This window comes from Dromiciops gliroides, chromosome 3 (genome assembly GCF_019393635.1).
Source record: "Dromiciops gliroides isolate mDroGli1 chromosome 3, mDroGli1.pri, whole genome shotgun sequence".
Lineage (NCBI taxonomy): Eukaryota > Metazoa > Chordata > Mammalia > Microbiotheria > Microbiotheriidae > Dromiciops > Dromiciops gliroides.
Window position 1 is genome coordinate 4232014 of NC_057863.1, and position 14452 is coordinate 4246465.

Sequence of the window (14452 nt, forward strand, 5' to 3'; positions counted from 1 at the left end):
TCTGCCTCTCTAAGTTGGCTTTCATCTCTGCTCAGCAGCTGAAGCCAGGGGAGAGAAATCAAGGCCAACTCTAGCAACAAGGGAAACCCCCTTGACCTCCCCTGCTCACCTCTGGTAGTCCAATAAGGAAAGGGCGTGGTAGGAAGTTTAAACATTGCACACCCAGGATGAAAGGTATTTGGTGCTCAGCCTTCCAGCCGGTCCTGCTGAGGTGCTCCCTGACGGATTAGTTGGGAGCAGACCTGGCAGGGGACAGGAGGGCATCCTCATGGAGGAGAACCACAAGAGAAGTCACTGGGCCCTGCTCAACCCAGGAGACGACAACGAACTGGTATGTGCCCTTTTCCCGGGCAGAGGTGGTGTCTGGGGGAAGGGAGCTGCTCAGCCTCTCAGAGGCACTGGAGCTTCCCAGGCTCTGTGGGAACCCACCTGGGAGGCCAGCTTGGAGGCAGGTCACTGTGGGGGACAGCACCCTGCAGGCAGAGACCCTGGGCTCCACTCCCTGCCCTGCTGCCGTCAGGTTCACTAACAGCACCTGAGCTCTTGCCTCTCTCCATGTGTCTACATCATCTACCTCCAGTGGGTGACCTTGAGCTAGTCCTCTGTAAAATGAGGGGGTGGTCAAGTGACCTTTAAGGTCTCTTCTAGCTCTAAATTCCAATCCTGTGGCCAGCCCTGAAGGATAATGGAAAAGAGCCTTCTAGGGGCACTTCTCTCCCCCCTCCTCATTTTTTTTTTTTTTTTGGTGAGGCAATTGGGGTTAACTGACTTGCCCAGGGTCACATAGCTAGTAAGTGTTAAGTGTCTGGGGCTGGATTTGAACTCAGGTCCTCCTGAATCCAGGGCCGGTGCTCTATCCACTGTGCCACCTAGCTGCCCCCCCTCCTCATTTTAACTAGACTCTTTGTGGAAGATTTTGGTCATTGTTTTTATTTTATGTTGGGCTCCCTCATCTCTGTGTCTGTAAATCAAATTGGGTGTCTGTCTAGTGTTTGATGTCCAGGGGAGACAGGGGAGAATTGAGGACATTCAGTACCCACATCAAAGAGGCGGCAGGGGGTAGTGGCCGGCGCCCCACACAGAGAGCCAGGAGTCCAAGCTAGCCGTGGCATCTGGGGCTTGGCATCTGGGCCCCCTTTCTGGGCCTCAGTTTCTTCCCACATAAAACAAGGAGGCTAAGATAGATAATCCCTTCTCTTTCTCACTCCCCCAATCCCCTCATTCCCTTCTCTTTTATCAGTGAAATCTCAGTTGCACTGGATTCCCAGGCTTCTGGCCAAAGGAAAGAGGGACCTTTGTAAGAACTGAGTGTCTTTTTACAGACCAGGCCAAATCTCCCTGTGGGCTTATCAGTAGGCTTTTTTTCTTTGCTTTTCTTTCTTTCTTTCTTTCTTTCTTTCTTTCTTTCTTTCTTTCTTTCTTTCTTTCTTTCTTTCTTTCTTTCTTTCTTTCTTTCTTTCTTTCTTTCTTTCTTTCTTTCTTTCTTCCTTCCTTCCTTCCTTCCTTCCTTCCTTCCTTCCTTCCTTCCTTCCTTCCTTCCTTCCTTCCTTCCTTCCTTCCTTTCTTTCTTTCTTTCTTTCTTTCTAGAATTAAAAGGAGTTTATTAAATATGTCAGGGTAACAACACGTTGACAGGCTGGTCAAATGCTCCATACGCATTTTTAATGCTAATGAAAGAATAATTATCTTCTATGCCCCCCACCCCACCCCCACTCTTCAGTGTGTCCTTAATCCTTCCCAACCCCTCAGCAGATCTGGTGCAAGACAGTCTTGGGCAAAAAGCAGGTGAGGAAGATGTTTTCAGAAGGGGAACACGAGTGAGTGAGAACACTGGTGACACAGAACAGTCACTTCCCTGTCCATAAGGAAAACCGTGCCTGCTCATTCCTGAATCCTGTGATTTAGAGACAGAAGGGGCCTTGAAGGCCACTGAGTCAAATCTGTTATAGAAGAGGAAACTGAGGCACAGAGAGATAAGTGACTTGCTCAGGACCCCTGCACAATGGTAGAGATAGGATTTGAACTCAGGTCCTAGTTTTTCTCTACTATCAGGCTGTCTCTCTGTTGTTCAGATGTAGTTGTAAGAATTACTTAGGCCCAGGGGCAGCTAGGTGGTGCAGTGGATAAAGTACTGGTCCTGGATTCAGGAGGACCTGAGTTCAAATCCGGCCTCAGACACTTGACACTTACTAGCTGTGTGACCCTGGGCAAGTCACTTAACCCTCATTGCCCCACAAAAAACAAAACAGAAGAAAACCCCAAGAATTAATTAGGCCCTTTCTACTCCCCATGCTTTGAGACTTTTCTGATTTGTTTTGAATACAATTAAAGGCCCTAAGCACAGACCAGCAGGTATAGTAAGTATAGACAATAGTTTGGGGCATGTAGTAGGTACTTAACATGTGTTGTTGCTTTGACACTTTCTCAGTTGCATTTGACTCTCCGTGACCCCATTAGGGGTTTTCTTGACGGAGATGCTGGAATGATCATGAGGAAACAAGACCTTCTCTAGGAGCCCAGTGGGTTCCCGATGGCTTCTGTCCCTGCCTAGTTTTTGCCATCTCCACCTCGAGTGGCAAGGGAGGGAAAACTTGCTAGCGTTCTTCTTTCTCTTCTCCTGAGGTGCCTCTTTGCCTGGCCTGTCCTGGAGAGTTCAGCACACACACACACACACACACACACACACACACACACACACACACACACACGTTCATGTGGGCCACTGGAGTTCCCTTTGGTGCTTGGGAGCTTGGAGGGCTAACCTGGCCACTTGTGAGAACCACAAATCTACTGCCATCTTTTAGGGGCCCTGAATGGTCCCCTCACAAGTGCTCCTTGTTTGTATTCCATTCCATTCCATTCAAAGAAGTACCTCTCCAATGGCTTCCATGTGCAGGAAGGGCTTGTTGGCCCAAATCTAAGTGGGCAAAGACCCAAGTAGTGACCAGTAGCCAGGAGGCAGGGAGCGGCTCAGGTAGGAAGACGAGACTCCATGGAGGGGTTGAGGAAGGGAAGAGTCACCCCCCTCTCTGGATGGAACAAGCAGAGAATTAGTTGAAGAGTTTCAGGGGACCTTGGCCTTTTCATGTCTCTACCACTACCAGCAAGTCAAAGCCTCCACCAACACCAGTGTCCCCACCTTGCCTTGCCAAGCAATTCACAGGAAATGTTTGTGAGAAGTCGCTGAAGATGGTGAAACACTCATCGGAAGGTGCAGGCTGAGCTGCTGAGAAGGTGGGCGTCACCTATCAGCAGGCGAGAAGGTCTGGATTTAGGCTTTGGGTTTTCCCAGTTGGGAAACCCTCTGTCATTAGTCGGGAGCACCCACTATGTGGTGAAACCCGGTGAGCTGGGATTTGATTTGAGTACTTAAGGATGCTGATGGTCAGCAGACCAAACCAGGAGCATCTCCCAAGGAATAAGCAACGTGAGGCCAAATAACACTATTTGTATGGTCAAGTGTTCCTGTGGGGCAAGATGGAGCTCACAGTGCCCCAAGGACAGGCATTTAGCTATCACAGAGTCACAGACCTAGAGCCAAGCAGAAACCTGAAGGTTTCTCCCCAGCCGTCTTTGCATAGATTAGGAAACTGGGCCTTGGAGGAGCCTAGCAAGTCACTCAAGGTCATGCAGTAATACCTGTATGTTCCAATCTGGCTCTTCTGACTCCAGATGCAGCCCTCTTTTTCTCAAGGAGAAGGTTTGTCTACTGAGTTTGGGGGTTATGCACAGCTATGTCAGGCTAGACTACAAGCATCAACATTTAATGAACCAGGACACTAGGTTTAAGTAATAATAAATCACATTGCCCAGGGGCAAGATAGGTGTGAGCCCTGACTTTTCTTTTTCTTTTTCTTTTTTTTTTTTGTGAGGCAATCGGGGTTAAATGACTTGCCCAGGGTCACACAGCTAGTAAGTATTAAGTGTCTGAGGTCAGATTTGAACTCAGGTCCTCCTGAATCCAGGAGCGGTGCTCTATCCACTGTACCACCTTAGCTGCCCCTAGCCCTGACTTTTCAACAGTGTTCATGAAAAGAGGAAAAAAAAAGATCTCAGGATTTTAGGTGACCACAAGTTTAAACTGAGTGAATTGTGTGAGTCTCAATTTGACTTCATTGAAATGCTGGGTTCAGATTTTGGGAACCAATTGTGCTCTGTTGAAGGGCTGTGTGGTTCAGTTCAGGAGTCATAAAGGAGATATTGAGAAAACAGAATATGTCCAGGGAAGAGCAACTGGGGATGGTGTAGGATGCAGAAGCTGGCTATGTAAGGTGCAGTGCAAGACCCAGGCAAGTGGTAGCTTGAAGAAGACTTTGAAGGGATGCCATGCAGAAGATGAGAAATCTGCTTGCTCAAGATGCCTGAATTGACCAACGCGTGGAAGGCAGATTTCAGTTCATTGTCCCAACATACCTTCCAACAGTTTGAATGGATTCTCTCGCAAGGTCCAGGGTTCCCTCCCACTAAAAGCCTCCCAGGAGAGGCTGGAGGGTGATGGGAGGGGGGGTTGTGTACATGGACGAGACGTGTCAGAGGAAACAGGACTTGCTGTCCAGGCTCTGACACTTAATTGCGGTGTGACTGTGAGTCAGTTATAGAACCTTTCTGTGCCTCAGACTCCTCAGGGATAAACAGAACAAAACAAACCCCCAGCCCTAACCCTTGCCCTACTTCTTTCATATGATTTCTGTGAGAAAAGCACTTTTTAAGGGACATTTTCCCTACACTGCCAAACTGGGGACCATTCTGTGGCCTGAGAGCAAGAGGAGCATTGATTCCTCATCCTCCGGTGTCATTTGAAAGAACTCGGGTGTTTAGTTTGGAGAAGAGAAGACTTTGGGCCCCACAGGACCATGGGATCAGACATTTGCAGTTGTCAAGGATATTAAAGGCCCCCATGTTCCTTTCTCCACATCTCCAGTTTATGGAGGGAGCTCAGAGAAGTCCACTGACTGGTTCACTGTTCCTTGTGTATCATGGGAAGAATTTAAACTCAGGTCTTCCCTACTTCAAGTCCAGTTTTCTATCTACTGGGTGATGCTGATGCGATCTCTGTGTGCAAGGGCTTGAAAGGCTGCCAAGGGAGACGGGAACGGGGCACAGAGTCACAGATTTAGAGATGGAAGGGGCTGCCAGAGGCATTGAGTCCAAACCTCCCAGGTCTTTTACAGCTGAGATTATTAAGCCCTGGAGAAGATAAATGGCTTGTCCAAGGTCCCAAGATAGTAAGTTACAACTGGCATTGGAACGCAGGTCTCCTGACTGTGCAGCCAATGCCTTCCCTCCTGCTCCCCACTGTCTTCCACATATGTGGCCACAGTCTGCTGGAACCCAGAAGGCAGGAGTAGGATCTACAAGGGGAAGCTGCCAAGAGGCCAATTGAAGCTGGGCATCAGGAAGAACTTCCTGAAATGACAACTGTCCCCAGGTGGAATGGGCTGCTAGGGAAGGGTGGGCTCCTCCTCATTGGCGCGATCATAGATGAGCTTCTTGGTCAGCTCTGGGAACCTGGCCAGGCTGGCCACTGAGGGCTGGGTCACAGCAGCCTGGAGACTGGGAGCCTCACGAGGTTTCGTTTCTGTGGGAGGTCTTCTAGGGGACTATCAGAGAGGGCAACTCATGCATGAAGGAAATCCCTACTATAACACACCAAGAAAGTGGTTGTCCAACCTCTGTTCAAAGATCTCCGAGGAGGGGAAGCTTACCACCTCCTGAGGCAGTCCATTTCATTTTGTGGATGTGCAGTTATTTCTCATTTATTCTGCTTTCTAAAAGTTATAATCCCAACAGAGAAATTTGACTTTTAGCATATAGCTAGAGGTAGTAACTGTGATCAACAGACCAAAGGAAGATTTAGGTTCAACAGAAGAAATCCCTTTCTGATCATTGGACTGTCCACAATTGAAAAGGGCTTCCACATGGAGTTTTTCATCACTGTAAAATCTTTAGTCAGACTCTGGATTAAATCCCATCACCGATAAGGCCTTCATCAGACTCTCTGCCGACTTGTTAGGGATGTTGGAGAGAGCATTCCTGAATCTGGAGGGATCTCGATTAGGGGACTTCTAAGGTTTTCTCAGCCCTGAGAGGGATTCTAAATGGGAGGGGGAGGAGGACAGAGAGAGAATATGAAAAGGAGAATTCCCCTGGGCTGCTTCCAAACCGGGAGTGGGCATGGGGATGGAGACAATAAGAAGGGAGAGAAGTATTCTTGAAACTTTGTAGCTTGATACAATATTGCATCGCAACAGGGAGAGAAGAGACCTTGAGGAAGCGTGGTTGTGTGGGAGAATTGGTGATTAGAAAGAGGTGGTGGTGGTCAGGATTGCAGTGGCTGAGTGTCCCTGGGCTAAGATGTGCCTGGTTTGGCAACTTCAGAGAGACAAAGCAAGGTGCAGATCTGGAGCAGAATGTTTGGTAATGAGATCTTCACTAAAGCAAGAGACCCGACCTGGCTGCTTTTGGCTCTATGCAAGAGAGGAAGACGCAGCATCTCTTTGGTGTTTCAATTCAAGGGATTCCGTGGTGACATTCTCACTCAGTGCGCTGTAACTTCTTGGGTTCTGCATCAGCTCCAGTTCTTACTTGTTATGTGCCTTGAGACCCGTCCTGTTGTCAAGATGGGACTAATGAGGCTGGGCACCTCACGGGCTTGTGAAATTCAGATAGGAAAAAGGTGTTCTCTGATGCACTTTCTAGACTTGTCATCTTTATCATGCGATCTGTGCAAAAACCGGCTGCTGTCCAGGCTGTTGGGAGGCGGACCTGCCTCTGGGTTCATTAGATAAAAGCAAAGCTGAGCTCTTGGTTCACTCACTGTTCGAGAGAAAGGTCACATGTAACTCTCCAGTTGGAGTATTTCCTTGGGGCCGGGCACAGGGCTTTGTGCTGGGCTACACAGTTGCTGCTGCCAAGAACCTCATGTTCTAGGAGGGCGACAAGCAAAGGAACAGAGAAGCAGATCAAGGGCGATCCCGACTCCCACTCTTCCATCAGCGCTGACTCTGGGCACTCTCTGGTGTTCTCCATGCCTGGGAGGCTTCCCCTGCTCATTTCTGACTCTCTGCCTCCCTGGCTTCTTTTAAGTCCCTATTAAAATGTCACCTTTTACAGGAAGCTTTCCTTCAGTCCTCTCAATTCTGGTGCCTTCCCTTTGTTAATTATTTCCTATTTAAGCTGTGGGGAGCTCACTTTGTATATATGTGTTCCCACATTGTCTCTACCATTAGATAAGAAGCTCCTTGTTTGGCCTTTTTTTGAATCCCCAGTGCTTAACCCAGGGCCTGGCACATAGTAGGCACTTCATCAATATGATTGATTGAAGAGAGACAGAGAAGAATCGGGGAAAATCAGGGTAGACTTCCTGGAAGAGGTGGCACATAAGCTACACCTTTAAGGTAGTTAGGACGAGTAAGAGGTGAAAGAGGAAGGAAAGCAGGCCAGGCATAGGGGGCTTCCTGTGCAGAGGCAGAGAGATGGGAGAGAAGATGACACATTTGGGAAAGAGCAAGGAGAAGAGAAGATACAACATGGCTCCTTCCTTTCTGTAAAAAGGTCAGAAACTATAGGGAACAGAGTATTTCAGCTCGTGCCAGAAGCAGTTGCTGTGTTACTTGCTTTTATTTTATTTTATTTTTTAATTCTAGGAAGGAAGGGGTAGAAGGTTTGAATGATTGGCATAAAATCAAAAAAGTGTCCAATTTTTTTTTAAATAAGAGGCTATGGTAATGTTGGAAAGGAAAATGGCAGCATGCTGCAGAGCATAGCTGGTATTTGGCCTCAAGGCCAAAAATGAAAATTCTACTCCTAGTAAAGTCCTGGGCTCTCTTCTCTTCCCCCTCAATACCATTTCGCTCAATGATCTTACCACCTCCCATGGATCAAATTACCATGGCTATGCTGATGACTCTTACATATATTTAACCAGCTTTAACTTCTCCTGGGCCCATTTTCACCACTATTATTTAATAGTGTGCTAGAAATGCTAGCTATAGCCATAAGAAAAGAAAAAGAGCTGGAAGGGATTAGAATAGGTAATGAGGAAACAAGATGATAATGAGATGGGATACTTAGAGAATCCTAGAGAATCAAGTAAAAACAGTTGAAATAATGAACAACTTTAGCAAAGTTGCAGAATATAAAATAAACCCACACAAATCATCATCATTCCTATAGATTACTAATAAAGTCCAGTATAAGAAATAGAAAGAGAAATTCCACTTAAACTAACTTTAGGCAAAACAAAATACTTGGGATTCTATTTGCCAAGACAAATCCTGGAACTATATAAACACAATTACAAAACATTCTGCATACAAATAAAGTCAAATCTAAACAAATGGAAAAAACAGTAATTGCTCATGGCTGAGCCAAGCCTATATACTAACAATGACAATTACACCTAAATGAATCTATTTGTTCAGTACCATACCAATCGAACCACCAAATTATTCTCTGGAGCCAGGAAAAATAATAATAAAATTAATCTGGAAGAACAAAATATTAAGAAAATCAAGGGAATCAATGAAAAAATGCCTTATTACAAAGTGGTAATTATCAAAATGATCTGGTAGTGGCTAAGAAACAGAGTAGTGGATCCATGGGATAGATCAGATATACAATACACACTAGTAAATGACCATAGAAATCTAGTGTTTGATAAACCCAAAGAGCCAAGCTTTTGGGACAAAAACTCACTATAAAAAAAAAAAACTGCTGGGAAAACTGGAAAGCAGTTTGGCAGAGACTAGGTATAGACCAACAACTTGCACCATATTAGGGGAGCATGGAATAGTTAATCTGTTAGATTTATGGATGAGAAGAATTAACATCAATTAAGAGAGAGTACTACAAAATGTAAAATGGATAATTTTGAGTTCATTAAATGGAAAAAAATTACACACACATACATACACACACAATGCAGTGAAAGTTAGAAGGAAAGGAGAAAACTGGGGCATGGGATTCTCTAATAAAGACCTAATTTCTCAAATATATAGAGAACAGAGTCAAATTTATAACAATATGAGTCATTTCCCAATTGATAAGTGGTCATAGGATATGAACAAGTAGTTTCCAGAAAAAGAAATTAAAGCTATTTATATAGTCATATAAAAATACTCCAAATAACTCTTGATTAGAGAAATGCAAATTAACACAATTCTGAGGTATTACCTCAGATTTATCAGATTGACTAATATGACAGAAAGGAAAGATGACAAGCATTGGAAGGGATGTGGAAAAATTGGGACACTAATGCACTGTTTTTTTTTTTTTTTTTTTTAGTAAGGCAATTGGGGTTAAGTGACTTGCCCAGGGTCACACAGCTAGTAAGTGTTAAGCGTCTGAGGCCGGATTTGAACTCAGGTACTCCTGAATCCAGGGCCGGTGCTCTATCCACTGCACCATCTAGCTGCCCCCACTAATGCACTGTTGATGGAGTTGTGAACTGATCCAACCATTCTGAAGAGCAATTTGGAACCATGCCCAAAGGGCTCCCATTACTAGGTCTGTATCTGAGAGTGATAAAAAGGGAAAAGGACATATTTGTACAAAAATATTTATAGAAGCTCTTTTTGTGATGACAAAGAATTGGAAATCAAGGGGATGCTCATCAATTGGGGGATGGCTGAACAAGTTGTGGTCTATGATTGTGATGGAATACTATTGTGGCATAAGAAATGATGAGCAGGCAGATTTCAGAAAAACCTGGGAAGACCTATGTGAATTGATACAGATTGAAGTGAGCAGAACCAAGAGATCTTGTACACAGTAATAGCAATTTGAAATGATGATTAGTTGTGAATGGCTTGGTTATTCTCAGCAATACAATGATATAAGACAATTCCAAAAGACTCATGATGAAAAAATGCTAACCACCTCCAGAGAAAGAACTGGTAGAGTCTGAATGCAGATCAAAGCAGTCTTTTTTTAAACTATTTTTCTTGGGGGTGTGTATCTGTATTTTCTCTCACAACATGACTTATATGGAAATGTGTTTCATATTACTGCACATGTGTAATCTATATTAAACTGCCTGCCTTCTCAATAACGTGGGAGAGAATTTGGAATTCAAATAAAAAAAAGAATCTTAAGAATTTTTATATGCAATTGGAAAAATAAAAAGCACACTTCTCTCCTGACCCTCAGTTTCACATGTCTAATTGACTATTGTAATTCTAAAAATGGATGTTCCATAGGCATATTAAACTTGACATATTCAAAGCCAAACTTAATGTAATTCTTTTAAAACGTTGTCTCCTCTTCTAAGTTTTCTGTTACTGTTGAGGAGAAGCAGGTATGTGGGTCAGTGGATAAAGCGCTGGGTTTGGAGTCAGGAAGACCTGAGTTCAAATCTACCTTCTGACACTAGCTGTGTTACCCAAGTCACGTGACCCTGTTTGTCTCAGTTTATTTATCTGTAAAATAAGGTAGAAAAGGATATGGCAAAACCACTCCAGTATCTCTGACCTCAAAACCCCAAATGGGATCAGAAAGAGTCAGACGTGACTGAAACAACTAAAGAACAACAGCAATTAAGAAATCATTGTTATGGGAGAGACCAGTTTCATTGGAGAGATGGGATTGGAAGTTGGATTGTAAGGAGTTAAAAAGACAGTGAACAGAAAGGAAGTGGAAGCACCTGTTGTGGGCAGCTTTCTCAAGGAGTCTAGTTACAGAAGGCAAGCAAGCCGGAGTGGGAATGAAAGGATCCAGTGAGGGTCTTCTGAAGAGGAAGACTCTGGGCATGTTTGCAGGCAGTAGGGAAGGAGTCAGCAGAAAGGGAAAGACTAAAGATCAGGGAATGAGGGGATGGCAGAGGGAGCGACCTGCTGGGGGAGATGGGATGGAAGGGGATCACTTGTGCAGATGGAGGGCTGGCCTTGTCATGAAGCGCCATCTCATCATGGGAGATGAGGCAAGGGAGGAAATAGTAACAGAAGATGCACCCCCCCACACACACACACACTCCTACTCACAGACACAGACACACGGTCACACACACACAGACTCACATACACATACACACACATCCTTACACCCCCACACCCCTACACACAGAGACACACATACAGAGACACAGACACAGACACACACTCTTACACATAGACACTACCCACCCACTCACACACACGTGTGCATGCACATGCACTCGCACACAAACATGCTTTCCTCTTCTACTCTGACTTTACTTTCCCATGTATTATACCAGGGAATTAAAAATATCAGCATCAAAATGGGACAGTCTGGAGAAAAGTCAGAGACTATTTGGAGGACAATCTAAGTGGGTTTGAGGTTAATTGGTAGATAAATCACATGCCATGGCCAATGAAGGATCATCCAGTTATTGAGCATCTGTACTGAAAGGGTCTCAGGCAGCTGAGTTTCTTTTCTAAACAAATGTTCCAATTCTTATTCCCAGCCATGGGTCTCTGGGCAAACTGATGAAAGACCTAGAAGGGAATGTTCCTACACATGAAGAGGGACATTTATCAGGGATGTAGAAATCACCATCACCAGTCATCTTTTCTCATCAGGCAATGAATCTCAGAGAGTTGCTTTAGCACTGGTAAGTCCATGCTCTTTTCCAACAGACGGCTGTAAAATCTGCCTCCTGTTTGGTAATGATGTGTGCTCAGCTCTTACCTTCCCTCTCCATTACCGCCCAGACCTTCTCACTACCTGGGCATATCTTCAATATGCAGATGCCCATGGCATCCAGGGACCCTACTGTTGGCATGCCGTGCACATCGCCACATGGAAGGAGCATCGACTACAGTCACTGGTGGCATCCAGCAGCAGCAGCTGATGCCTGGGTCACTGTAAACAAGGATGGATGATGGAGTCACTCATTCCCTCTGTGCCTCTTTTCCTCTTGCTTCTCAGCTCCCTCAGCTTTCCTTATTCATCTGACCGGTTTTCCATTCACTCTACTTAGAGAGCTCATCAAGGTGAACAACAACAGGATTTCTGTCTGTTTGCCATAGATAACCTTGAAAGAGGCCTCAGTGTCCCTCCAGCTGAATCTATAGCTGAACAACAATCCCCTCCACAGCATCCCTGGCAGATGGTAATTCAGTCTTTCAGTCACTGAAGGGGAGCCCATCATCTTTAGAAACATGCTGTTTCACCTTGTTATTTCTCTGATTATTAGAAGGTTTTTCCTTCCTCTCTTGAAGCTTAACATTCTAAGAGATCTGTGATCTCATCAGTATGGGCATTCTCTCCAATGACACAAATCACCATTCATCCCATGTGATCTTTTGGTACCTGGTTTGGCCACAGTGCACAGATTGTGACCTGGACTCAAGAAGACCTGAGTTCAAATCCAACCTAGACACTTATTAGTTGGGTAACACTATGCAAGTCACTTTCCTTTTGTATGCTTCAGTTTCCTCAAATGTAAAATGGAGATAATAATAGCACCTACCTCCCATCATTGTTGTGAAGATCAAGTGGGTATTTGTTTGAAAATGTTTATTATGTGTATCACACATAGTAGGCACTATATAAATGCTCATTTTCTCTCTCTTTTGTTGATGTCCTTCCATAAGTTTGCCACAAGGGTCTACCCAGTAGCCTTGCTGGGGGGGGGGGAGGGGAAGGGATCTTCCTCACTTTTTTTTTGGTAATATGTCAATATAAATAAGCCTGTGGGCTGTCAATCAACTATCTTTAACTTTTATCATGTAATCAGCTCAATTTCAATTACATTTGTTGTTGTTGTTGTTGTTGTTGTTGTTGTTGTTGTTGTTGTTGTTGTTGTGAGGGTCAACGAGGGTTAAGTGACTTGCTCAGGGTTACATAGCTAGTAAGTGTCAAGTGTCTGAGGCTGGATTTGAACTCAGGCCCTCTTGAATCCAGGGCTGGTGCTTTATCCACTAAGCTGCTCCCTACATATTTGTCTGATGTAAAGTTTTTCCTTTCTAATCTACAATTCCCCAAATTAGCTTAAATTTATCAATTTTATCCATGCAAAATTTTCAATTTCATGTAGTAAAAACCGTCTATTTTATCTTTGGGAGCTCTGGAATTTAGCTATAATATTCCTAGGAGTTTTCATTTGTGGATATTTTTCAGGAGGTGAGTGGTGGATTCTTTCAATTTCTATTTTATCTTCAGTTTCTAGCATATTAGAGCAGTTTTCCCTGATAATTTCTTGAAAGATGATGTCTTGACTCTTTTTATTTTTGGTTATGGCTTTCAGGTAGTACAGTCATTCTTAAATTATTTCTCCTGAATCTCTTTTTCAGGTCAGCTTTTTCCTTAAGTTATATTTCACATTTTCTTCTATTTTTTCACTCTTTTGACATTGTTTTATTGTTTCTTGATGTTATATCGAGTCATTAGTTTCCACTTGTCCAATTCTGATTTTTAAGGAATTTTTTTCTTCAGTGAGCTTTTGTACCTCTTCTTCCATTTTACCAATTCTACTTTTTAAGGAGGTCTTCTGTTAAGTGAATTTTTGTATCTCTGTTTCCATTTGGTTAATTCTGCTTTTTAAAGAATTCTTACTTCTAGTGAATTTTTGTGTCTTATCATTTGGCCAATTCTGTTTTTAGGGTGTTATTTTCTTCAGTATTTTTTGTGCCTTCTTTACCAAGCTGTTGATTCTTTTTTGATTATTTTCTTGCATCTCTTTCATTTCTTTCCCCAGTTTTTCCTCTACCTCTCTTATTTCATTAAAAAAAAAAAAACCCTTTGGGAGTTTTTCCTGGAATTCTTTTTGGTCCCAAGACCAATTCACATTTTTCTTTGATGCTTTGCATGTAGATGTTTTTAACATTTTTATCTTCTTATGAGTTTGTGGTTTGATCTTCCCTGTCATAGTAACCTTTCTAATGTCAAGCTATTTTTGTTGTTATTTGCTTTTTTCCAGACCACTTATTGACTTTTCACTTTGTGTTAAAGTTGGACTCTGCTCCAGGGTAGAGGGAGCATTGTTCCAAGCTTCAGGATTTTTGTGCTGCTTTTTTTAGTTAGCCCTGGTTGGGGGTGGGGGTCGATAAATTTTCAGCTTTTCCAAGGTGGTAAGATACAAGGAGAGGTGCGATCACTGCTCTCTTGGTCTGTGCTTTTGTCTGTGAGTGATGACTATAAGCACTCTTTTCTGTTCTGAAACTGTGAGCAGGACCTCTATGCCCCTGTATTCTCCTCACTCTGGGTCTCTGACCCGGAGCCATATTTGGGTAATGAAACAAAGTTCTGCTCCCAATGTCAACAAAGGTCTCCCGTAATCCCCTTCTGATCAGTGTCTGACTGATCCCCTTCACTGTCTGTGGACTGTGAGCTCTGGAAGCTGTTACTACAGATTTCATTGCCCCCAAGGCCTGTTGCTGGCATAGCACTGAGCTCCACTTTCACTCCAGTGAGCTGACTTTCTAAATTGTTTTGGGCTAGAAAATTGTTTCACATGGTACTTTTGTTGACTATCACTTCAGAATTCATGTTG

General features: G+C 43.9%; 1 protein-coding gene across 1 annotated transcript in view; it reads left to right on the forward strand.

The window, feature by feature from the left end:
* Positions 1-268: 268 nt before the first annotated feature.
* ATP13A5 (ATPase 13A5) overlaps positions 269-14452 on the forward strand; it is a 90575-nt gene continuing 76391 nt past the window's right edge. Inside the window, exon 1 of the mRNA XM_043997106.1 lies at positions 269-331. Within this exon, the coding sequence (XP_043853041.1) occupies positions 269-331 (63 nt within the window). The remainder of the gene's footprint in view (positions 332-14452) is intronic.